Here is a 26842-nt window from a genome sequence, read left to right on the forward strand (position 1 = left end):
GATTGGTTCCAGAAAATTGGTCGTATGCAAAAATAGGAGATTGGTTTCTTACCTTTAAAACTTATTTATATGGTGAAAAATAAGGATTTTTTAAAAACAAATGTTAATATTGTTTTTTAAATAAATATATAGTGTATTTGCACAAGCGTAGTTATTAAAGAAAAAAGAAGACATGCACTCTAAGCAAGTTTACCATTAAAAAATCTCTTTACCAAGCATATCTGATTACATTGATAGTCACAAAATATTAATACATTTCAAATTTGCACAAAAAGGGAATTGACCAAAATTTGTGCTATTTATAATTGCTTTAACCAGAAAACTTATTTGTTATATCTACAAAATGGGAATTTCTCTAAATTTCATATTTCACAAAATTAAATCTGACAAATAAAATTTAAGCCAAAAAAATGTTGAATCGTTCCAAATGAGACTTTCAAGAAGACATGCTTCCACCTGAAACCTCTATATTGCCAACACCGATATTTGGTACTAACAGAAAGTATATGTGTCTCCCAAATTATACTGACCATATACAATTTACCAATAGCAGCAGTCAGACCGCGCTGACCGGTGCCACAGATGTATGAGCAAACCACTAATTGACGTTAATTAAAATTAAAAATCAGACAACGGCAACACAACTATAACTATAATTACGTATGTATGTGCATAAATATATTAACCTTTAATATGTTTGCAACTGTGCGCATATATACTCGTATGTAGCCACGATTATAAAATTTGTAAGTTGTTGCAAGTATAGAGTTAATGAATATCAGCCACTTAATTTTGCATGCAACACAAACATGCGCAGGCTTGTGGCTGTATGTTGGTGTAACCGTGTATAAATTAGAAGTGAACCAAATTGTAGTTCATATGGTCATTACCACAATTCCGATTAAATTGAAATATTTGCAACATTTTACTTATCTCGTAATCAGATATTCAGCTTTTACTGATTGCGGTTCTGAGGTCAACATTGGTTATACGGATGAGCCAGTGCTGATTACACACAGCGACGATTTAGTAACGACGAAATTGTGATAACCGTTTTACATAAAACTATTTATGGAGGATAGACATATCTACAATTATCCATTGGTGCTATATAATTAATTATTTTGTAATAAACAAATGCAACGACATTTTTGGTAAGTTGAAAGGCGGCATTAAATCGATTTTTTGGAAGCAAATGCATTGATTTATAATTGCCAATAAACTATAAATGCACACAAATGCCTCTAGAAAATTTAAAATATTCTTGAAGTCAAAGGCAATTGAAATTAAAAGGTTTATGGTGTCAGAAATACAAGGTGCGTTCAAAGTAAACAGTAAAAAAGTAAGCTCTAGTCATTTAGTCTAGCCATCTATATGTCGACTAGTGCGTTAGAATATGCTATCCTTTATCGACTTTCAGTAAAAACTTCATGACATTTCATCTATTGGAAGTGAAGTTATTGCGTTTTAAGTGTCAGTAGGTTTTTGTCATCGGTGCGAAAATGAGCTTCGAACAAAGAGCCAACATTAAATTTGGTTTTAAAATTGGTACAACTTTTACCGAAACGTTTCAATTGATGAAACAAGTATTCATATAGATAATCGCAATAATTTTCGTATGCATTTCGAACTCATTTCATATCAGTCTTTTGTATTGAATACAGGGACTGTTTGATAAAGTTAGTGACTTTTGGAATACAGGAACATTTTTTATTTTTCGAAAACATATACAAACATAAGTAGTTCAACAAAAATTTGACACGAGAACTTGTCTTAAGGAGCATATGCGTTAATTTGTGGCCCGATCCATTTTACATTGCAATTTCTGACAACTGCATCTTTTGTTTAGGTGGAGTTAAGGCTCGCTACTAAATTTCGTAGGCAAGTTAAATAAATCATTAAGTTAAAACAAAAGTGGAGCCAGACCACTTGTACAGTTATTTTTGTTGCATCGTTCTTGTTCATTTTTTTGTATTCGAATTTTGCAGTTCTAAAAATGTTCAATATTTCTTATTATTTTTCATAGGTTTAAATTGTTTTTATAACATTCAGTGAATTCAAAAAATAACTATTAGTATTTTTTTTTTCAAATTAACATATACTCAATTGCGCGCTGACGCGTGCAATTAATCAATTTTTTTTCGAATATCTTAATGTGTCACGTTGTGCCGTAAAATAAGAAAACAAAGTGCTCAGTATAAGAAAGTTTGGAAGCAGCCTTTCTAACGAGTCACCCTAAAAGTCCAAAATGGACTATTAAAAAACTTCAAAGTGTTTAAATACGAGTTGTAGATTTGTGAAGGGGTGGTCTGACCATATAAGAAATTGGGAACGTAGATGTCATAAAACGCGACTGTATGGTAATCAAACCCCTACTTTTAAAAACACATATTGAAATAAGTTTGAGCGTGATTTGAGCAATGTAATATTTACAGATGCATAAACTTTTGTGTTACTCAACCTCTTGAGACGTGTTTGGCTAAGAAAAGAGCAAACATTTATTTAAAGAATGTTAAGCGCCCCCAAAAGATGCATGCTTGTGGATACTTCTCTGCTCATGGATTTGGCGTTCTGAGGTGCTCCACAGAAAACCTAAACGCTTTGAGAATGATAAAATTGTATAAAAAGAGCTTACTGAAATCAGCTGAAATGCTTTACAGCAAAAATAACCATTATTGGATACTGCAAAAAGACAATAATCCGAAATATAAGAACAGACTCTGTACGGAAAACCGTATTGTTAGTTTGGATTGGCCATCACATTAACCAAACGCCAGCATAACAAAGAATGTTTGGGCTTTAATGAAAGCCAAAATATCAAAAAATTTTTAGCGTCAACAAAAGTAGCCATTCGGCTACTCCAACATACATTAAGGTCGCTTCCTGTAGAATCAAGGGAAAAATTAGTTGCAAGTTGGCAGGCTATAATAGGCAACGCGGGAGATTGGAGCAAGTATTGAATAGCTATAGTAAAACAAATTATCGTCTATATATAATTACGAAATTGTTCCCAATAAACGCTACCTACACTTTGGAAAACGAAAACGTTATTTTTTGAACGCATTGTACTTGCTTCTCAAACGGCCTTCAGCTATATCCAATCTGAACAATTCCTTCAGATATTACAACATTGCTTTAGAAACTAATCCATACAAAAGATATTTGGTTTGGTTAGAAATGTTTTCTTTAGAAACCATTTTCATACTCAAGGACAATGGGAGTTAAGAGATAGGTAAGAGGTGAATTGGATCTGTAGTAGTGTGCGTTCCGAACGCGGTAATATAAAAAATATGAGAAAACAGTGTCCACATACACTAACGTATGAAATAGTGAAAAAGCCCTAAATTTTCTTAGTTACATATTCTACACAATTTTTCCCAAAATTGCTTTCAATTAGCATCTAGTATGTGTCCTCAAACTGATGAAAGTGCTAATAATAGGAAAAGAAGGAGAAAATATAAACATAACCATAGATATTTCAAGAAGTTTAGATTATTTCCTATGAAACGACAGTGATTAACAGTACAAATGCGTACCACACTTTTACATACATTTTTCGCATTCCCTTTTGACACACATATATGTATATGTGTATATAAATTTAAATAAACTCCTAGGAAATGAGAGAACGTGCAACTATATTTGTAATTGGCAATAAATGCATAAACGTTAAGCTATTAAATTTCCAACGAATCTGTAAGAAGATAAGTGGTCGAATGCACCGAAAAGTATGCAACGAATTTTCTATTGAATTTGAATTTCCAATTCGTAAGCGCATTTATTCGCACTTCGTACACACATATACAAATAGACGTTGCTATATGTGGCCACAAATTGAGTTGATTAGGATTATTTTGATGCCACAAATGCGCTTGCAACAACAGCAAATCAAGAAAATATGGCAAGCAACGAGGTCGTGAGAAATGAATGGGATCAGTGAGTGTGCGGTGACCGGAAAGAAATGCGGCAAGAACGATTAGAATCAAAGAATATAGAGCTCGGCGGATGAGGAGGGGAAGTGGCATTGTTTGTATTGTGGTTGGAAATTGAAAAACTTTCAGACAATAAAGCCGAAAATTGTGCAACACGTTGCATGAAAAGTGAAAAAAAAACACATAAAATGTGCTTGGGCGTGCAGAAACAGCAGGTGCCACACATGTATAAATATGTATGTGCTCTATCAAAGCTGTGCACGCAGTTGTGTGGTATGTCGGCAAGAATGTGTAAATTTGTACAAGGTGTGAATCGAGCAAGTCCATGTAATTGTGCCCCACTGACTGCGCACGCAAACACATCAGTCATTCTTGCTCAACTGCGTAATTCTTACTCAGATATCCCTGTAGGAAAAGACTCCGCTTTTATTTTTATGTTTGTGGAATGTTGAAAAACTTTTTCATATCTTGTTGTGTTCATTCCGATAAAATTTTTCAAAATTGGCATTAGGACCTGGTACGTAGTACATAGTGATTACTTCCGTAACCCCGACATCATTTTATTCTAAACTTTTTCCTGATAACAAATATTTTATTTTCTATCCAAACCAAATAAAGAAATATGTATTTGTTATATATAAGGAAGCCTGAGCAACAGTGATTATATGCCAGCCTCGTTCCTTGCGAGGCATCAGTGAGCGCACTCACTCAGCCATTAAACTGATTTGTGGTTTTATTTGCGTCTTACTGCATGTCATCTGCATTTACATCACACACTAGTTCGGCACTAGAAATATGTGAAAAGCGTATGCAAACAATGGTGACAACAAAAACAACAATCAAATGGCTACACTTAACAAATAGGATTTGAAATGTGGCAACACAGGATCTAACACGTTGCAAGAGTAGACTGACAATTGTGGTTATATAACTGTGTATATACGAGTATGTGTGTGCATAAGAACACCGTAAATCGCATAACAATTTACTTGAAATGCACATAATTCGGTCATCTGTCGGAAACCCAGTTTGGAGAGATAATCCGAGCTTGAGTGCCAACAGCGGTTTTTGTCCATACATTATGCAATTGGATGTGTGTGTGTTTGTGTGCGAGACTTAAGTTGTGGCGACAGGTGGAGACGTTCTGTTAGGGCGAATGTCAAGAATAAAGCACTCAAGTATTTATCTGGATATACATGAAAACATATATAATATAATATATAAATATTTATACAGGGTGCATCAGCCAGAAAATTTAAATTAAATCATCTTTTTTGGCCTTTTGATAACTTCCTATGGTTTCAGGTATTTATAATAGATTTTGATACCTTTACTGAAGAGCAAGATTTGTCAATCAGCCAATGGCAGCTGACTTTAGCTAATATGATAGATTCATTTTTCAGCTTCAGTAATCTCCTGACATAGCTAAACCTAGGATATTGGATATTATAAGGTTAGACCGTCAGTATTGTAAACGCTTTATAGCTCGGTTTTTATATAAAATGGCCCCAAACCAGACAGTAATGAAATTGCAATCGAATTTCCAGGAGGAATGACATCGATTATTGAAAAATAGACGAACATATGACAGTTGTGGCATGCAACATTAATTTATTGCAGTTTTTTTAGCTACGTCTACATATATTGACATACTTGTTAGTTGAGTTTAAGAACATACAACTTTATTGAATACATTTTCCCTTCGTTGCCCATGACTTGACAGCTGTCAAATCGCATTATCTCTATTTACGATTAGAAATCAAAGTTTGAAAACAGTTCAGTAAATCGAAAAAAATATCCTTTTATCATTATTTTGGACATTCGAATCATGCACAGCGTAAGCTATATTTTATCGTTTTGTGTTAGTAAGTTGTCAAATATTTGGGAGAGAAAGTCAATTTGCGATCTATAAAACTCAATTGCATAATCAAAAAGTAAATCTTTTGGTCGAACTCAGGGTATATTTAGTTTGCTACCCAGAAGGAAACTATTAAGTATCAAAATCAAGATTAAGATCTTTTTATACCATTTTATGTTATAAGAAATTCTCGTGTGAAAAGTAGGCTTCAGTGCAGCCGAAGTTAACGTTTTTTCTTGTTTTCTAATCAAAATATAGCGTTCTATAGAATCTTATATGAATGGATGAGACGGTTCCGAAAAAGCGGCAACTATTGAGCGGATTGCTCTACTTTGTCAAGATATATTTACTGGAATCTAGCTGTATGAAGAGTTTTTCTAGCCTGCACTTTTTAACTCTCATAACATGAATTGCATTTAAAACTATTTTAATAGTAGTTCAAAAACCTCCTTTTCCACCAAATCACTCTCAATTTTAGCTTCATATCTGATATACTAAACAGACAAATAGTCATAAGGATTTTAGTTTCTTCAATGCAATAAATGCAACGGTAAATCGTAATTCGGATCATTCAATCAAATGATTCAGAACATGCTTACACCTCTATACAGACTGCTGTAGACCACAAGTTGAACATTATTATTTACTCCTCATCATTCGTATCCGTGCAATAATTCAAGTGGCATGTGGTTTAAGTCCACTTCAAGCCTTCGTACTGACGTTGGAAGACCATCGATAGAATATTCTTCCTCCACTCCTTTCGCTTGGTGGAGTCGACAATGGCATTGTGGTAAGAAAATAGGATTTGGGTGTATATATGTGGCTTATGATTTTCCTGAGTCTTGCAAACACGCTTGACTTCGTGTCGGCTATGACTTATGTACATAGCTTAGCGAGTGTATGGAAACAACTGGAGCAGGAAATCTGCTGCTTTATATATTTGTATTTATTTATATAAATTTTGTATTCATTATACATATACAATATATACGCATGTATATTCATGTAGAATAATAGCCAAATAACTTGAGAAACTTAATTAAATGATAAATCATTTGAAGCAAGTGCTTAATTAAAGATTAAAGATCAAGAGCCAAGGAGTCATTTGTGTTGAAATCCGAATTTCCCAGAAATTGTTATATGCACATAAATTTTGAACCTACTCTGCTGCCAATTATGTGGCAACGTCCAAACTGATCTGAATTGTGTGGTCATCTTCTTTGAAAGGCTTTATTATTCTTTAAAAACAATTGTATACAAATTTCAATATTATCTTAGAAAAGGATGACTATGACGGGTAAAGTCGCCTCTTAGAGTTCTGGTTGAAAAGTGAGTCAAGTTATTTCATCACAGCATTAATATGGTTGCAATTATCCATAGAAAGTTTAATCAGTTCAACAAACTAAGATGGCTCTTTAGTCAACCTCATCGAGTAAGTTTATTTCCTAATATTTTTTTATAAATGACGAAAAGCTTAATAATGTCTGATATTTCCAATAATTATGTTACTAACCTGAATGTAATCTAATAGAGTTCCATAATCCAATTCAAGTCAGGTCTATACGGTATATAGTTTTATTTAAAACTATTGGGTCTATTACTACATACGTGAGGTTTGCCAAGAGATAGCGTAACTTGATTATCATTCCATTGTTTCGATATATATTATATATAAGATTAATTTTGGATACATTTAATTCCACAGTTCATGAAACCATCAATGGTTTTGTAAGATTTGCTGTCGTTTATTTTTAAATCTTGTTAATTTACACCACAAAAATCAGAAAACATGAAACAAAATAACCAGGGGCGTTGTACTATCTGATAGTTGTCGGAATCAGAATGGCAACCGATACAAAAATGTAGTAGGTGTCATAAATTCAGATATTATTGGTTTGTTGTTCGAAATACAAATTGTATCGGAGGAGAGCGATAAGCAAGAGGATACTCGCTGACAGATTTGAAATGTAAGTTAAGAAATTAATTTATATTATTGTTACGATTTAATTTATCGTTATTTCTATAGGTGAAAACATAAGAATAAAACACAAAATGTCATAATTATTGAGTTTATGGAAAATATCTTAATATTTTAAAAGGATTTAAAAAACGTAATAAACGTAATTTAACAACCAAATGCGTCTTTATTCAGTCGATAATCTATCTATTGTATATATATACAAATGAAACCCGTTTCCCGTTGTCACGCCATAACTTGAGAACGGTGAGACCGATTTGGCTTTGTTTTTTTTTTTTTTTTTGTAGTTTTCTAATGCTCTGTAGAAGGTTCTTCGGAAAAAAATATTAAGAAAATGTCTCAGAAAGATTGAAAAAATTCATTTAAATTTGCATATTTTAAAAAACCACGTAACGACGCATAGCATTCACAGCCATAGACTATATTGAAAGAGCATCATTTGTTCGGAAACGCACTAATTTACTAATTTTACTCGCCACAATTAAGTGTACCGACTTTGACGGTAACATTAATAATACCAGTGATGATTTCATTTTAATGTAAGTATTTAATAATAATAAAATATGTATACTATGAGTTAGATTTCAGAATAGAAGTTAGATTTCATATACTAACTGCAACCAAATACGAAATGCCCTAAACTTCCAGCCAATTTTAGCACTATTGTACACGGACAAAATTAATTAATTACCCGTATTTTCCCAGTCGCACCAAATAGTTATTTAAATCATAACTGGCTCGGTAATCGACCTATATGGACAGTAAAAAATGCTGAAATTAGTAATTAGAAGTAAATTCAAGCCAAATTTCACATGCGACTCCGCTGGTGCATCAAGTGGATTACTGTGAGCTTTTAATATCTTTCCTTTTAATTTTTTCATTGTTTTTTTCTTCCAATAAAATAAAAGCTCAAATAGCGGAACTCATTATAAACTTTCGTAGACTTTATTCGGTTTTCAAATTTATCAAACGCTTCCAAATTTATTCATTTGCAAACTTTGTCACATTAGTAAACAGCTGATTTCGAATGTTGGTTTTGCATATGTTCGAAAAGGAGCAAATCCAATCAGAATCTTCTTTTGTAATTTTTCTGGTGGTAATATCTTTTTAGGGACCAGCATTAATCTGCCATCATATGACGATCTCAACAACCTTGATACAATTCTTTATCACTTTTAGATGCTGGTTGAACCGCTCTCTCTGTTGCTAACTATATTTTCTATAATTATTCGAAAATTTATCCAGATGTGTGCGGAGTTAGTATAATTTGATTCTCAAAATTATTTCTAGAGTCTGACAGTTTGCCAGCATATTTTGCACAATTACTCCACAATTTGGTGCTTTATGTTTACCTAGGAACAACAGAAAACTTTTCCACAATTCTTTTTCCAGAACAGTCAGATCTCTGGTAAAATCTGTATTTTTCATGAATGGCCGTATATGAGGACTATCAAATATTCCATCTTACAGATTTTCCATACTCAGTTTGGAAATTTTTTAAAAATCTCCCTAAAACAATATCCTTCACGTCCAATTCTTTGACAAATTGCTTTATTATTCCTAATTTTAAAAAAAATAATAACTTTGGTGTGGATGTTTCACCCTCTTATTCACATCCATTAGAAGGTTGTACCGATATCAGGGTATTTGGCGACATCATTGTTTCTGAGTAGATTATGCGAATTACTTTTGAAACGAAAGCGAGATTTTCGTTGAGTAAAAGAGGAGATTTTGCGTAAGCACGAAAAAGGTGCGCAGAACGCGAATCATGACTGGAAAACTAAATTTGTATTACTAAGAAGCCGATATTTATCAAAATATTAGAATTATCTTAAAAATAAGAGCACATTTAATATTTTTATGAATGAGGTTGTAATATGGACACTTGCAAGCATCAAAATTTGCTAAGATATCCAGGGAAACAAAAAAAATTGTTTTTTTAGGGCTGTATAATTTATTTTAAATCAAACAAGTCGAACTTATGCTGGAAGTTTAGCTGAACAAGCGTGCCCAAAGTAGTTCGTAGGATTTAAACGATGACAATTTTGGCTTGGAAAATGAAGAACGTCCTGGGCAAAAGAAGTTTGAAGCTGAGAAACTGGAAAGATTTCTCGATGAAGATTGTTGGCAAATAAAATAAAAACAAAGCTCGAAGAATCTTTAGCAAAAATCTTAAAAGCAAGGAAATTTGGTGCCATATGAAGAGACGTTGAAAGACAATTTTGCATTTGAAAAATGTTGCCAGTTTAGGCGCACAAAATCCTATGTGAGACCTCGGCAACCTGCCAAATCAACGGATAAGCCGAATATCCATGACGCTAAGATAATGCTCTGCATTTGATGGGACCAGAAGGGCGTTCTACGTACTATGGCTAAAACGATTAATGGAGAACTCTGACAACAACTCATCAATCTAAAGCGAGCAATTGCTGAAAACTGCCCGGAATCGATGCAGAACGACCTCTCTGAAATACGGTTCACATCAGAACAAGCTATCAAAAATTGGCTTGATTAATTTTTGGTCGCCATGCCGGCGCAGTTCTTTTGGGATGGAGTCCTAGAAAGATGAGAAAATATAGTTATAGACCCAATAAGTTTGGCAACATCAAATATAATATCTAGTCATTGTACATTCGACCAACATTGTATTCTTTTCGAGTATAATGATGCTCGGGAATTTGTGTGAGAAATACCTGAGCTATGTGTGACCTAAGAATTATTATAGGTTCAATGTTTTGGTTTTAAGCCAGATATTTGACGGTTCTTATGAGAAAACACTATTTCTATAAATTTACTAAACTTTTCCAATATTTAATCTATAAAATCATAGTTTTACATATCAATCTTCATTCCTTAATATTATTCTGTTTTGTGTCATAAGCCTTCATAGTCGGCGTTGTAATAGCAGAATAAAAGTTAAAAGGAGAAATGTAACTTTCTCTCCTTATTTCATATAAACAGAAAAATTCATAAAATATGAATTTTAAAAACAACTCACTTGATAGAAACTGTAGTTATTGGCGATGGCATCACCATGTGCCCGTTGATGCTGATACCACGAATAGGCGCGCTTCGCTGGCGAGATGAGAATCGATACAATCTTTGCATGCGGCAGGAGAGCGTGAGCACGTTTTGGAACGGCTTCACCATCGAAATAGGTCGCACTTTTCTCAAACATGTAACGCGTTGTGGTTGCCACGGTGGTGTTGGGGTTCGAGTCAGACGGAAAGAAGTCCATGTACCAGTCGAGGCCGCGATAATAATTGTTGCCGTTGAAGAATTGTATTTCTTCGTAAGTGTCGGGGCTGGGTATATTACTAGTGATGCTTGAGTGCATAGAGAGGAATGTGTAGAGTGCAGTTGTACCCGTTTTCTGTGGACCAATCACTAGAAATTTGGGCAAAGAATCACAGCTTTTCTTTTTCGACCAGATTTTCTTATGGCGTGGATCGTCGCACGGATTACCCCAAACAGGATCCACTTCTTCGGGATGTAGACGGAAATACATTTCCGCTAGTTGAATTGGCGGCGCTGAGCTGAGTTTCAGGTTAGTCCAGCATTGCAGGAACTTTATCACCGATTGGAACGTATATAAAGCCAGCCGATCCGAACCATAGTTAGACATATGAGTCATGAAAATATTGATAGGATTATAGACTATAGTTTGGAAGAGTTCGCCACCCTGTATCGATTCGTCAAGCTTATCACGCCCGCCAGGATAGCGATCGATGTACATGGTGTGTGTGAAGAGACCGCATGTCTGCCGTGGCAACACCATTATGTCGCGGTGTATGAAGCCACGCCGTAAGCGTGCAGGCCGCAAATGTGGGTACTCTTCCGTAGAAGTGACTTTTACATTCCAAACTTTCTTCCACGCTATGTAGAGTATTTCATGCGCCGGATATACACCCGAATGATGCGGTGATATTGAGTAGCCGGAGTCAGTGGGTATGTTGTGCTCCTTGGCAAAGGCGTAATTCAGTTGCATCTCTGACATAAGCAAAGTCAGGTTGTCATATAGATGTGGCTGCTGGTGCTTCCACATGTGCGAAAACCAATTGAATTCCTGCACATTGCGCAATAAATAGTCATCGCCCAAATTCTCTTCACGCTCGCCGTGATGATAGAATTTGCCGGAGAAACCCAAATTGAAGCGGAAACCCGGCACCATCGAAGCAATAATACGCTGTGTGGCTATAAGCGCCTGCACGTCGTCGGGCCGCAAGCGCGTGCCCCGCTCACCCACGAAAATATCGTCGATATCCACTAATATCATACGCTCAAGACTTAAGCTCAGCTGACCGTGACTCAAGTACGACAGCGCGTCCAAAAATAGCAGGCGGTGCAACCAGAAACGCAAACTGCTGCCGAAGAAAACGCGCTGTATGCCATCAAAGTGTCCATGATCTTGCAGCACAGTGGTAAGTGGCAATTGCACTTGACCGCCGCTGTCTGATGGATAATCCTGCGTGTTGCGCTGCGCCCATTCAACCGGTTCGTAGGTAGTATGGTTGTGTTGGAAGACCGCCCAATCATCGCCGGGTAATGCGCCCCACGCTGTCTCACCGGCACGCGTCAGACGCAATACTGGCGAGACGGGATTGAGGCTAGCATCACGTAGGCGCAAATTTGTATGTATGTAGAGCGGAAAACCGCGCAGCTGCGCAGCCACCAAAGTCTCCTCACTCGGGCTGACAAAACCTACTATGCCCACGGAGTATTCACGACAGTATTTATCCAGTAGCTCACGATTCCATTTGTCCATATTCAAGTATTTGTCGAGATTTTCGAAAACGATCACACCGTAGCGGCCTTTGTCGAGATTCGTTAACACTGGAAGACTTTTGCCAGCTACTTCGATTTTGTACCTGTAAAAATAAGAACGGAGTATTAGAGTTAAAAGTTAGGCAAAAGTGGTGCTAATCAACGCCAGATTTATAAACTCTCGCAACATGTTTCTACAGATTATAATAATTTGTTCAACTAACGCTTGTTTGTATCACCTTAAACTAATCGAGATAGATATAGGGTATGCATTTATAATTGATCAGGATGAAGATACGAGCTAAATTCCGAGCGAATGTTCGTCTGCCGGTATAAGCAAGATATCTTGATGAAATTTCATACACGTGTTCCTTAGCATCCAATGCGGGTTGGTATTGCGGCCAATGGGCGGAATCGGTTCGTTGCCACGCCTACAAAGTGGTGTTAAGCCAATACTAAGCAGTAAATTAAGATAAAAAACTGTAATTTGGTACAGGTGATCACAGTAGCGAGTGACACCCGTGGGCTATCTAAAATTTTTAAAAAATGGGCGTGTCATCGTATAAACGTTGGTTTAATGGACATAATGTATCTTGGAAACCCCCAGTTCTTCGTACAAGTACTATAGTTCAGGAACTACTTGACCAATTACGACTAAATTTGTTGTGTGAGCTCATTCTTTCACTTTATATTACACAAATGAAACATCAATGCATTTTTTAAGTGTCAATGTACAATGCTCCTAACTCAGCTGTACCAGGTCCAAAACATAAATATTTTGAACTTCTTTCTACATTTAAATACCACCCTAATAAATATTCACGCATATTGTGCACATGCCGTGCAAATCCGACTATAAGCATAATTTTGAATATTATACACATATACTAAACATCGGCCAGCTCAAGCTGGAGTCTTTGACCGGCAATGTTTTCTATTACGTATTTATACAATGGAATGGCACAGGATATCTGTCAATGGCACCCTAATACAAATACACATGCACACAAATTACATTTTAAATACAGTTTACTATATGCTCCATTAGCTGCGTTGCATACTTGCAGGCGTGCGAGTGAACTATTTGCATGCTGATGTGCAATATTTCCTAAGCTGGTGTGTGTGTATCCTGCGGAAGTGTTGCTTTCAGTACGCCCGTAGCTGCAAAAACTATTTGCGCTGCACACACACACCCTCTCACTTATAATGTGAATAATTTAATCGGGCGACACTGAATGCCTGGAATCGCATTAACTGCGCTCTAAACTATGCTATTGACCACAGAGCTGCTCGCAGTTCCATAAGCTACTACACAATTCCATTATGTTCGGTGAACCTTTTGGACCTATGCCCTGTCGACTTGTTTGTGTGCGTGTCATTTATTGCCTACTCGCTTCATGTTCGGGTAATCGCGGCATTGCCACTAGCAAAATGCGTTGCACGCAGGTCATTGTGGTTATAGCAGGCATTGTAGCGGTAAATGCTGCTGTTGTTGTAAATATTGGTATTGTTGTTGCTATCGACATTGTGTACGGGAGGTGCGGTATCCGCTGACATGCCGACATGTGCACTTTTGCATAGTTTTAGTGAAAGCGTTTAAAATGCCTACTTACTCAAACGTACACACATATACATAGACTTATGTATATAAAACTAGCATAAATGTGAGAAATGTATAGTTTTTATGCATCATGTTTTAATATACCTGTTTGGTACTTAATTACAATCCTATCAGCCTATTGAAAACATACATGCAGGCTTGCATAACTTAAAAGCTATTTGTGTGTATGTGTGTGAATGTATATCGCTCGATTTTTGCGCAGTTAAAAAGCTCACAATATGCTACTAATATGCTATTTTGACCACACAACCGTGCTCATGTCATTAAGCGCCTGAAAGCAGGCTTTAATTTTTGCCCATAAGCCGCAGTACATGCTTCGGTGTGAATTTTTATGCTTTCGTTAGAGTGTGTGCACGTTCGGGCGCGTGAAAAACGATTTGTAACATGTGCCGCCGCAATGCACCACTTCTGTTTGTCTATTTTTCCATATCCACATTGTCAACGTTGTATTTTTGCCTTCATTTTTTTTTTAACATATTTTTTCCCATTTTCTCGCACAAACTCTGAAATGCAAACGCATCCCAATCTCAGGCCTTCCAGCATCGACTGAAAAAACCTTCAATTAAAATACCGCAACATATGCCGGCAACAAAAAGCCTAACACACCATAAAAAGTAAATTAAGAAAAGAAGCGCGCAAAAAATGCAAAAACCCACATACATTCATACATACATGATTAACAAACCATGCGTGAAATAAATAAACAACAAATACATATACATATATATCGTGACAAGTGTTGTTCATGTTGTAAAATCGAAAATCATCAGCGACAAGAACTGAAGTAGTGAATTGAAAACTGCGTCGAAATGCTATGAAACCACTTTTGGGCATCACTGTTATGCATATACGCTTTAGCAAATTTTTTATTTAAGAAAAACTTCAAAAATTAGTATATATTGAAAAGTTGTAGCATATTTCAAGGCGTTGTAATTCGATTATAAAATAGTAAAATTCAAATTAAAATACAATACTTACTTGATAAGAGTCGCAGTAAAAACTACCGACGAATATTTTTCTGGAACATATAAACTCTGTAGTAATTTCTAAAAATCTGTTCAATTTGATATCTAAAAGCCAAGCTTCTGTGAGTTGATTCTTACAATGTAGAATACGTTACCGCTTTTATAAATGTTTAAACACAAAAAAATCTGAGAAGCTTTCATTGTGTAGCTGGAGCTTTCATAGCGGCTTTCACTCATACCAATGAACTATTTTTTTTTTATTTCGAAACAAATTTTAAAACTTAATACAAAAAAAACAAAATATTAATTAAATTTAACAATGAAGCTGAAGTTTTTATTTCGACTTTCACTCATCTGAACAATTTTTTCGAAGATTGCACGATTGCCGTAGGCAACAATCAACGCCAAATTTATTGACAATAACTCATCAAATAAGAAATATTTCCATATAAGCACTTTATTCCGTTCGTTCCGTTTGTATGGCAACAACATGCTATGGTGGTCCGATATCGGACGTTTCGACAAATGAGCAGCTCCTTGGTGCGAAAAGGACGGGAGCAAAAAGGAAATATCAATTTATCTGAAAAGCTGAAGTCGCATATATACAGAGAGACGGTCGAACGGAAGCACCGGCCAACAGACAGACGGGCGTGGCTAAATGGATTCAGTTAGTAATGCTGATCATTTATATATATATTTATTTCCTTTTAGGTGTTACAAACGTCGTGACAAACTTAATATACCCTATTCAGGGTATAAACAATATTTGCGAAATAATATGAGCTTTCACAATAAGACTTTCATAGCGACTTTCACTCAATCTCTTCAAAAAACTGTGTTTTCTTGCATTTCTCAAATCCAAGACTTATTTTTCATTCAAATAATCCAAAAGATACTTTTACCTGAAATTCCATTGAAAGCTTTGTAATTTAGTAATATTTGCGTAATATAGCAGTAAGAAAAATACCTCTGGTAACTATATGCGAGAGTCACAACTTGAAGAAAAATTCTTCTCTGTCCAATTCACTACAATCCCGAAGCATGTGGTTCACTCAGCTTTAGCGCGTGAGATGTTCATTGCATGCAAAGAGGGGCTCCAAAAAAAAGCCGGCAGAGAACAAAAAGCAACAACACTTAGAAATTCGCTGGCTGATTTCGATTATCCATAACCGTACGGACAGAAAGTTAAAACTTTCTACAATTGGCTTTCTAGTATGTTTAGAGAGCAATTATAACTTACAGACTGCAAAACGGTCTAATTGCCCGAAAAGTCCTCTCAATTGACACCAATTATTGCCTACTGGGACTATATATTGGCACCCCGGTATGTATGTATGTATGTGAGTGAATGTACACATTTTCAGACGCTCAACCAGAGCCGGACACAATAGCTCGTGCCCATTACGCAGTTAGCGCCAATAAACGCACACTGTTACTGTCCGAGTTTTTATACTCTTTCAACATGCTGCTACAGAGTATAATAGTTTTGTTTACCTAACGGTTGTTTGTATCACCTAAAACTAATCGAGTTAGATATAAGGTTATTATATATATACTTATATAAATGTTCAGGATGACAAGACGAGTTGAAATCCGGGTGACTGTCTGTTCGTCCGTCCGTGCGTCTGTCTGTGCAAGCTGTAACTTGAGTAAAAAGTAAGATATCTTGATGAAACTTCGTACAAACTTATGTTCCTTAGCACCCAAGGAGGGTTGATATTATAGATGGGCGTAATAGGACCACTGCTACGCCCACAAAACGCCATTAATAAAAAACTTATAAAGTGTCATAACTGAGTACTAAATTAAGATACAAAACTGTAATTTGGTACTTTTTAAAGTGGGTGTGCCCCGTCGTTTAAATGCTTTATTGTACATATCTTCCAAACCACTAAAGCTATCTCAACCAAACTTGCTGTGAAAATGGATAAAATCGGATAATAACCACGCTCACTCCTCATATAACGGTTATGTTGAAAATTACTATAAGGGATATAACTCATTTAATAAAGGAGCCACAAACATTAAATTTTACAAAAGTGGACAATTGGCGTGGTACTGCCCACTTTTAGGTGGAATCCCCATATCAGTAACTACTTGACCAATTTCAACCAAATTTGATGTGTGAGATTATCGAATTATTATTAATGTGCACTATAGAAATTGCGAAATCGATTGATAAACACGCCTACTTCCCATATAACAAACTTTTAAATTCCATCTGATTCTTTCACTTTTCAGTATGCAGATGAAACATCAATGAAGTTATTAGAGTAATACAAGAACTTTGCTCAAATAGTGTCGTACAGGTATATATCTTATGCCTATGGCTGATTTTTTACCGAACATATTGGCCAGCTAGTTATAGTATTGAAATTCGGGGAGAATATTTGTGTGGGTCTTCACTTCACTTAACCACCATAAACACAATATATATATTTTCGAACGTCCGGTTGACTTTATATCGCATCTATCGGTCAATCGAAATCTTAATGAACTTCCGAAAGAATTTCTTATAATAATATCCCGAAAATCCCTTATATTACTGTACCGTATATTAAATATGTTCGGTTACACCCGAACTTAGATCTTCCTTACTTGTTTTATTTATTTGTGGTTATACCCTGAACAGGGTATATTAAATTTGCCACGATATTCGTAACACCCAAAAGGAAACGTCGGAGACACAAATGATGAATGATGTCCGTCTCTCCATCTGTCTGTATATACCCGATCTAGGCCCTCAGTTTTAGATATCGATCTGAAATTTTGCACACGTCTATTGATCTTCAAGAAGCTGCCCATTTGTAGGAATCGCCGATATCAGATCACCATAGCATATAGTTTTCATAAAACCTGAACGAACGGAATAAAGTGCTTATATGGAAAAATAATCCTTTGTATTTGTGCAGGGTATTATAGCTTCGGTGCAACCGAAGTTAAAGCTATTTTTTTTCTTTTTTGTTCAAAAAGATATAAAATTTCACTGTCCCGTAAACATATTTTGTTGCTCTTCTTGCGGGCGCAGCTGTTGCAGAAATTGGCAAAATGTAAATTTGTTGCTCCACCGCCTTCGCCATTTAGCCGTTAGCCGCCATGACACTAGCCACCAGCCGGCTGCCTTCTCTGGCGTTTGCAGTTTTTCACTCCACAATATTGTGCCCTAAATTGTTGTTATTGTTTCATGAAAAATTGTGTTTATGCTTTGTTTTGTGTGTGCAAAATCCGGCAATTTCATCGAAAAGTTGCAAATGTGTGCGAAGAGCCGCTTTGGTGTTTGCTAAATAACAATAAAGTCGCGTTGGCAATGTGCGCCGGTGTATATGTGTAGATATATATGAGTGTAAGGATAAAAGGGCTACCAGAAGCGTCGAAATTTATAGAAAAGACTGTGTAAAAACTTTACGGAAACATCATTATCAGAATTACAAAGCATTTCAACGGTTATGTCACTCAAGAGAAATGCTTATAAAATTTGGGAATAATATCGGAATCTTTATTTATAAATGACATAAGTGAAGCCAGTTTGTTTAAGTTAGAGTGCCTTACGTTAAAAATGTTTCCTAAAATCGTGCACAGGGATATTCGTTGTAGACTAAAAACCAACGGTGGTTAGAAAAAACGGTATTATTTGAGAAAACGAGTACTTTTCCGTGGAAACTATAACATTCATTCATATGTATGCATTTCAATTTTGTTGTCGCGACGGATCAGAAAGTATCAATCAAATTTTCGAACTCAAATAGTACACTGTACACTAAAAGTACATTGAAGCCCAGATATTTCAGCTATCTCATTTCAAAACTATTGCGACACCCTTTACATGGTTTTCAATACTTGCATATCTGGTTTTTTTATTTGGGTATTATCTGAAGGCATTTCAAGAGGCACTTGCGCATTAAGCGTAGGCTTTTCCACAAATACTGTTGCGATTCAACAAATTGCACGATTTTTTCAGCTTTAGTGACAGCAAGTAAGTATGTTTGTAGCCACCACCCTGGGTGATGAGCTTATATTGAACATAACACGCTTTTTTAAAGCCTAGTACAGAATCAAGCACATTCTTCTGAATTAAACCCGACATCTTCAATTATTGGGTTTTATATCCCACCTAATATGTATATACTCGTTTATTAATACTTTTTAGTCTAGTGCTCGGCGACGTTTCTTTTGTCTCCGCAAGAATCACCTCAAATTTATATATTCATAACGGTTTTGCTTTCTTCAAATTAATAATGTTCCGCCTTTCATTCCTTTCGACAAATAAAATTACCGACAACTTTTAAGTCGACTCGGAATGACTCAAAGGTTCGCCACTGACCTTTACGGGCCTTGGTGCTTGCGAACGTAGCTTCCTTTTTGCTGTTATGTATAATATTAATGAAGCTACTAAGATAGAAAAACTGAAAAACGTAAACGATTTAATTTGAAGGAACGATTGCATAAAATAAATGAAGGCCTATAACATGGGCAACAAACCCAACAGATCTAAAAGGAATTTTTAGTGAGTTATGGTTGAGAAAAGCCGATACCATTTTGGTTAACTGACCAAATAAATTATATTCCAACGATGGTTGGGTTAGATGGCTGATCCCCCCACATGGCGTGAGATCACTCTTAGACTGCTATGAACAGTCCTTTGTGATTCCAGCTGAAAAACTTCTGTAATTGGATATCAGCTATCGACAAAGCACACTGAACCTACCACAAATTTGCTCAGGTGCTTTATTTCCGTTATTTCACCTGGATATTTGAAAATACGAAATGTGAGGTTCAATCTTACCGCATGAATCCCGATCGGACAGTGTCCAGTTGGAACTCCTACAACCATTGAAAGGTGGACTTTACTGAGAGCGAAGAGTTTATTAGACTTCTTACGATTTACCCTGGGCCAGAAGGAATCCAGTAGCGAATCACAAGAAGCCAACGGAGCTGCTATCCGTTTTCATTCCACAATTATTGGGACTGAAGTACCTGTTCTAGCAAGCTAATCAGCCTTGAATCTAGACATCCCTTCACTAGTCTTGAGTACACAGTCAGTGAGTTCAAGGCTAATATCATTGCCATAGTATCGGCGTGTCACCACTCTGAAAAAGGCTGCTCTCCGGAGCAGTAGATCTACTGTTAGAGCAGCTTTCGCGTCCGTATACCCTCCGTCTATGACCACCGGTGCTATACGTAGTGTAACATTGAATGCCATAGTTGGTGCGGTTCGTAGTACATCAAAGTTACTGATGAGAGCCGCCCGTTGCGCACTCTCCAATATTTTCGCGAATGTCATCTTCACGAACGCTTTCTACCATACACAAATTCCTAAGAACATTATGGGCTTGACTATGGTTTCATAGAACCAAAGAACTACCTTTCATGAGAGTCCCCACCTTTTACTAATGGCACTTCTGCAGCAGTACAGGGAAACCAATGCCTTCCTTGCGCTCTTTTCTTCATGTTGGGCTTCCCTGAGAGCTTCTTGTCTAGTTAACTCTGTCAGCAGGGCGTAGAACTCGTTCCTTCCATTGATGGCAGTTGCGCCTCCGGGACCCAAACCTGTTCAAAGCACTAATGGCCGCTTCCGACAATGCGTTTTTGAATGCCCTCCCGATATTAAAGATATCGTGGCATATTACGATAAAAATATTGCCATACAAGCATATGCAATATTTTCATATAAAGGGTGCGACAATGGCAACTAGTATTGTATTTGTTTATTTAAAATTTCGATATTTTAAATAACTGCAAAGCCAGATCTGATTTATAAACTGCGAATTTATTGTTTTTGCGTATTGCATTAAATAGTAAGGGAAACTGTATTGTGTAGAAATAAAGATAAATTAAACTGTCATTGCCGGCCATTAAAGCAGAAATAATAATGCCATTTTTTGAAGCATTCAAGCACATATATTTCGAATTGCAATTTATTAAAAGGCTTATTACCGTTATGCCTTCATCCATTTGCATACTCCTAATTATTCATTTATTGTTTGCACAGTTTATTGTTTGCCTACCGCAAACGAGTCACATCAGTTTGCAAAAAGCAACAAAGCACAAATAAAAAACACAACAAAGTATAGCTAAATATATGTACATATATACATGTATATGTCTAATAAATGTAAAAAAATTTTCATGCGGTTTGAAAGTTCTTGTCAAAAAAATTAAATACTTACTTTTTATCAAAAGCAATTCAAACAAGTAAGGAAGGGCTAAGTTCAGATGTAACCGAACATTTTATACTCTCGCAAAGTCAAATAGTATACTCGTTTGAGATTTCTTTGTGGATTGACTGATATTTTCGGTAGAAGGTCAACTATAGGCACTGGGGTCCAGTCTTTAATGTCTCTGGCGTGTTTAGTGCTTGATTTATCGCGCTTTTAGTAGTTTTTAACAGTACCGTTATGTGGGAAGTGGGCGGAGTTGCCACCCGATTTCAACTATTTTCACCGTCAATAGAAGTGCTAAAAACATTTGCTTCCAGTGAATTTTGTTATTATAGTATTAGCGGTTTAGGAGATATGCACATTAAACCTATTAGAGTCGGGACCACGCCCACTTTAAAAAAAAGTTTAACTGCAGATGCCCCTCCCTAATGTGATCCTGTGTACCAAATAACAGTCTTGTATCTTGTTGCGGAGCTTAGTTATGGCAATTTATTTGTTTTTGATTAATGGCGTTTTGTGGGCGTGGCAGTGGTCCGATTACGCCCATCTGCAATACCAACCGTCTCACGGTACCAAGAAACATGTCTACCAAATAATAAAATAAAATCATAAAGATATCTCAATTTTTACTCAAGTTAGAGCTTGCACGGACGGACGGACGGACAGACAGTCACCCGGATTTCAACTCGTCTCTTCATTCTGATCATTTATATATGTATAACCCTATATCTAACTCGATTAGTTTTAGGTGATACAAACAACCGATAGGTGAACATAACTATTATACTCTGTAGCAACAGGTTGCGAGAGTATAAAAAGTGTGGATTTTTTGATGGGAATTAATTTTTTTAAGTGTATTTCTGCCAAATTAAGGTTAATGTTTTTCATTAAATCAAAACGGTGTTATTTTTGTTTCACCTAATTGGTTCTATTGTATCTTTATTTATAATTTATGCATAACTTTTTTTGCTTTTCGTTTTGCGCCAAAAAGTGTTGCCAAATTTCCAAACGTAAAATAGTTACACGTTTAATAACGCTCGTACTTAGATGCGCACGATTGAAGCGTATTAATGCGGATTGAAATTAATCACTTACTATCCGTTCGAATCCACTTATTAAAGAGAGAAAATAAATCCAATCCGAAAAAATAAATGATTTCAACAGTTTTTACCACATGCATAAAAAATACTGCTCTAAAAAAAACTTACTTTATTACATTAAGACGTTAAAGATGGATCAGACGCCTATAACTTAAAAAAATATTGTGAGATATATTCAAATTATTTTAGAGGTTTAAATTATGAACGAAATACGAATCGTCACCGAATCGTCAAATAGTAGGCAATTTAATAAATAATAATTATTAAAAATTTGGAAATAAAAAACCAAAAAAATAAGAAACAAGAACTTGATTTTGATCGATCAGTTCGTATGGTAGTTATCTGCTATAGTATTCCGATCTGAAAATTTTTTCCTGAGATTGTGGTGTTGCGAAGAATAATATTCAATGCCAACCGTCAAATTAGAAAGTTTTCCATAGTGCCATCTAAAAGTTTTAGTCGGAGATTGTACCGTTGTCGTGTATAACGATCTATGCGAAATCTAGTGAAGATATCTTGTAAAATATTAACGTTTTCCATAGAAGTTCGCATATATACAGACAGACGGACGGACAGCCAGACAGACGGACATGGCTAACTCGACTCAGCTCGGCACGCTGATCATTTATATAAATATTTTATAGGGTCTACGACATTTCCTTTCGGATATTACAAACTTTGTGGCCAACTTAATATACATTTTTCAGGATATAAAATATCCGAAATGAATATCCTAACTGTGGCATCATCATATTTCAGTTAACAGTGCAGTTAATTGTTACCAAAAACTTTTCAATAAAACTACAGCAATACAACAGAAGGAAACACGAATTAAAATGATTTATAAATTGAAATTTCAGAAATTTGTGCATTTTTATGTCATGAAAGGGTACAAAAAGATCTTATTCTTGTATTTGATCATTCAGTGTGTATGGCAGCTATATGCTAGAGTAGCCCGATCTGAATAATTTCTTAGAAGATTATACTGTTGTCTTGTAGAATAATCCGTCTCAAATTTCATAAAGTATCTTTCGTATTTTGTCAACTAAAAAAGTTTTCCATATAAGGATTGGATTTTAATTGATCAGTACGTTTGGAAGCTATATCCTACAGTAGTCCGATCTAAAATATTTCTTCGGAGATTGGAACGTTGCTTTGGATTATAATCCGTGCGAATTTCGCCAAGATACTTATCTTGGCAAATAAACAGTTCTTTATATTAAGAGTGGGTTTTGATCGGGCAGCTATATGTTTTAGTGACCCGCTATCGGCTGTTCTGACAAATAAGCAACTTCTTTGAAATTAAGATACTTGTGCAAAATTTCAGATCGATATCTCAAAAACTGACTCTAATTCGATTATTTACAGGCAACAGGATAAACAGACGGACATTGTTAAATCGACTCAACTCACCTTCTGACCATTTATTTATATATTTTATAGGGTCGCCGACGTTTCCTTCTGCGTGTTACAAACTTCGTGGCAAACTTAATACTAAAGTAAATTAATCGGAATAACAATCAGTAAAATAAGAAAGAATAATCGTGTGACTCATATTAATTTATTGATTCCTCCTATTCCTATTAGATTAAAATGTTGAAATCAATAAGGCTTTTAGAATATATAATGTTAATCCACTTTCTTTTCGATCGACCTGTAGGAACCAAACAACCTAATTTTTAAATGATTACTCTAATTGGCCGATCATTTCAACATTTTTTACTGTATTTTGTACTTAACAAGATCCAACAATCTCGAAAATGTTTTTCACTCAGTTACACGAAAATCTAAATTGCAAGATTGTGTAAGATCTAGAAAGTAAAACATTAAGTATTTTATACATTTTTCAAGAAATGTTTATGACAGCGCTAGCTAGCTTCAGCCTCTTAATTTAGAGAGTTATTAGAAAAAGTTTTAGATACAAGTAAGAATACAATTAACTATACAGCTACGAAGAGGCTTGGCATGTTCCTACTTCATCTTCTCTGGCGCTATGATAAGCCTATGTACTTGTAATCACAAGCCGGTCACTCGTATTTATATGTATTTCATGAACAATAACACTGTGAGAAATGCTCTTACTCTAACTCCCCATCCCGCAAAATTCTTTGGATACAATACATGAAGCTTTCTATTTGCATTACATGCAAAGATCGATATTTTATTGCACATTCATAATATTTATAAACAAAATTGAAGTTTTAATGAGTAAGAGTTCAGAAGTCGAAAACTTCACTGGCAGTTGCATAAATTGATTCGTTTCAACTATAACTTTGTTACAGACTTACTGACTCAGCACTTTTGAATTTTCCCAACTTATCTTCTGCATTTAACTGTCTGTCTGTCAACTGACAATCTCACTTATCCTTTTCATTGCAAAAAGGAATCACAAATTTATAGCTTACCAATACAGACATATATATGTACATGCATATTCAACCAGAGAAATAATTTTGCTCTTTCGAAATGTCATTCGGGCCAATTACAGATGGGCGATTACAAAACCAATAAAACGAATAACGCTTTTAGTATGCGGGGAAAGAGTCATGATAATAACAATAATGAAAACAACTGAAATCGCATGAAAAATTTTAAATAAATTTCAAACAAAATTGCACTTTTTCATTTTATAATTTTCATTAACGGAAGTTCTTGCAGTGCTTCTCTTACCATTTCATTCCGTTTCGTTGCGTTGTTCGGCTCTCTTGTGGCGATTTATTTGCATTTGCGCTCCAATTAATTATTACACACAAAAACTGTCGTGGAAAAAAATTGGGTTTACACAAAAACTTTCAATTACAGCAGTTCAATTTTAATAATTGCATAAAAACGCTTTAGTGGCTGCGCCAGCAGATTGTGTTGAGTTGTCAAAACCGCGTTATTCTCATATGCATGTGCGATTGTTTTTAAAGTCACTGCAGGTTGGCATATAAAATAGGGTGTTTCGAGATTTCATGCCAGCATCATAATAGTCGAATTTCAATTATTTGTGAATTTGACAGAACTATTGTGGCATTTATAAAACTGTACGGTAGGCTAATGAAGCAATAGAGCAAAACAGTTGAGTCTGTTGATTGGGCATAATTGTAACATTATCTATAAATATCATCTATATCTAATGTATAATCAAAACAAGAAAATACGTTAACTTCGGTTGCATCGAAGCTATAATACCCTTCGTAAATACAAAAGATTCCTTACAAGAACTTTGATCTGTCAGTTTGTTGGGCAGGTATATGCTATAGTGATTTGATCTGAAAAAAATCTTCGGAGAGTGCAAAATTTCGTGAAAATTTCTCCTTAAATGTAAAAGTTTTCCATGCAAGTACTTGATTCCAATCGTTCAGTTTGTATAGCAATTATATGCTATAGCGGTCCGGTATCGGTTCCGACAAATGAGCAGCTTCTTGGAAAGAAAAGAACGTGTGCAAAATTTCAGGTCGATATCTTAAAACCTGAGAGACTAGTTCGCGTATATGAAGACAGACAGACTCATGCTGATCGTTATGTATACATTTTATAGGGTCTCCGACATTTCCTTGTGGGTGTTACAAACTTCGTGACAAACTTAATATATTCTGCTCAGGTTGTCTATACGAAGCACCCTATTTGTTCATGCAACACCGCATACAATCATAAATACACTTGCTTGTGTAAGCAAAATATGCTTATTTAACGGGACATATGCGCGCGACAAAGAGAGCAACGAAAGCCAACCTCAACGGCTGTTTTTGTCAATATTTTTTATTTCAACGTTTTTTATTTTTTTGACTGCGCACAGTAATAAAAAATTGCAAGTGCAACTTCCAATGCGTAGCTCCTTGTTTTTACCTGTGCCTCCCCACACCTCCGGCCGCCGCCTCGAGCAGTATTGTTTATAGCCTGCTGCTGCCATATGCTGATAAGTGCGCCTCCATGTCAATTGCGTAGGAAATTTTGGCATAGCAAATGTCACTGCCAGCGGGCAAAAAATGTCAACTTTTCGGCGGTGATAAACAGAAAATGGCAACGTTGCCACGTGCAGGAATCTTTGCCGCTGCTGACGGTGGCGGTTGCATTTTTTTCATTTGCCGTTAAAGAAGCTGCCAGTGCGACACTTGCGCATGAAAAACTAACGGGAAACTTCTGATATTTCATATGGCAAAGTTTTTATTTTACCGTTTCACTGCAGTTGGGTTGCACGCCTTGCACCAATATGTACACACACACATAATGCATTTCCGCTATTTTTCTTATCGCATTTTGGTGGCACTCACCTGTGTTTTGTTGTTGCACATGTGCTAGCGCATGCAATCTCATGGTACTGGCGGCGTTTTTTATCGTTGTTGCAACATGACTGCAACTGTCATTAGTCGTCGAGCATACGAATGTGTTGATATGAAAATTGCACATTATTTCGCTCAAGTGCCACACCGCTGCACCCATCGATGCACATCGAAAGCGACAGCGACAGCTACAGCCAATTT

At 35.9% G+C, this 26842-nt stretch overlaps 1 protein-coding gene across 5 annotated transcripts in view; it reads right to left on the reverse strand.

Annotated features, from left to right (window-relative positions):
- The window catches only part of sfl (N-deacetylase and N-sulfotransferase sfl), a 247841-nt gene that overhangs the window by 13016 nt on the left and 207983 nt on the right, over positions 1–26842 (reverse strand). For all 5 annotated transcript variants that reach the window (XM_036365340.2, XM_036365327.2, XM_036365307.2 and 2 more), the window contains one exon: positions 10767–12636. In XM_036365340.2, the coding sequence (XP_036221233.1) occupies positions 10767–12636 (1870 nt within the window). The remainder of the gene's footprint in view (positions 1–10766; positions 12637–26842) is intronic.

The sequence above is a fragment of the Bactrocera oleae genome, chromosome 6 (genome assembly GCF_042242935.1).
Source record: "Bactrocera oleae isolate idBacOlea1 chromosome 6, idBacOlea1, whole genome shotgun sequence".
NCBI classification, from domain to species: domain Eukaryota; kingdom Metazoa; phylum Arthropoda; class Insecta; order Diptera; family Tephritidae; genus Bactrocera; species Bactrocera oleae.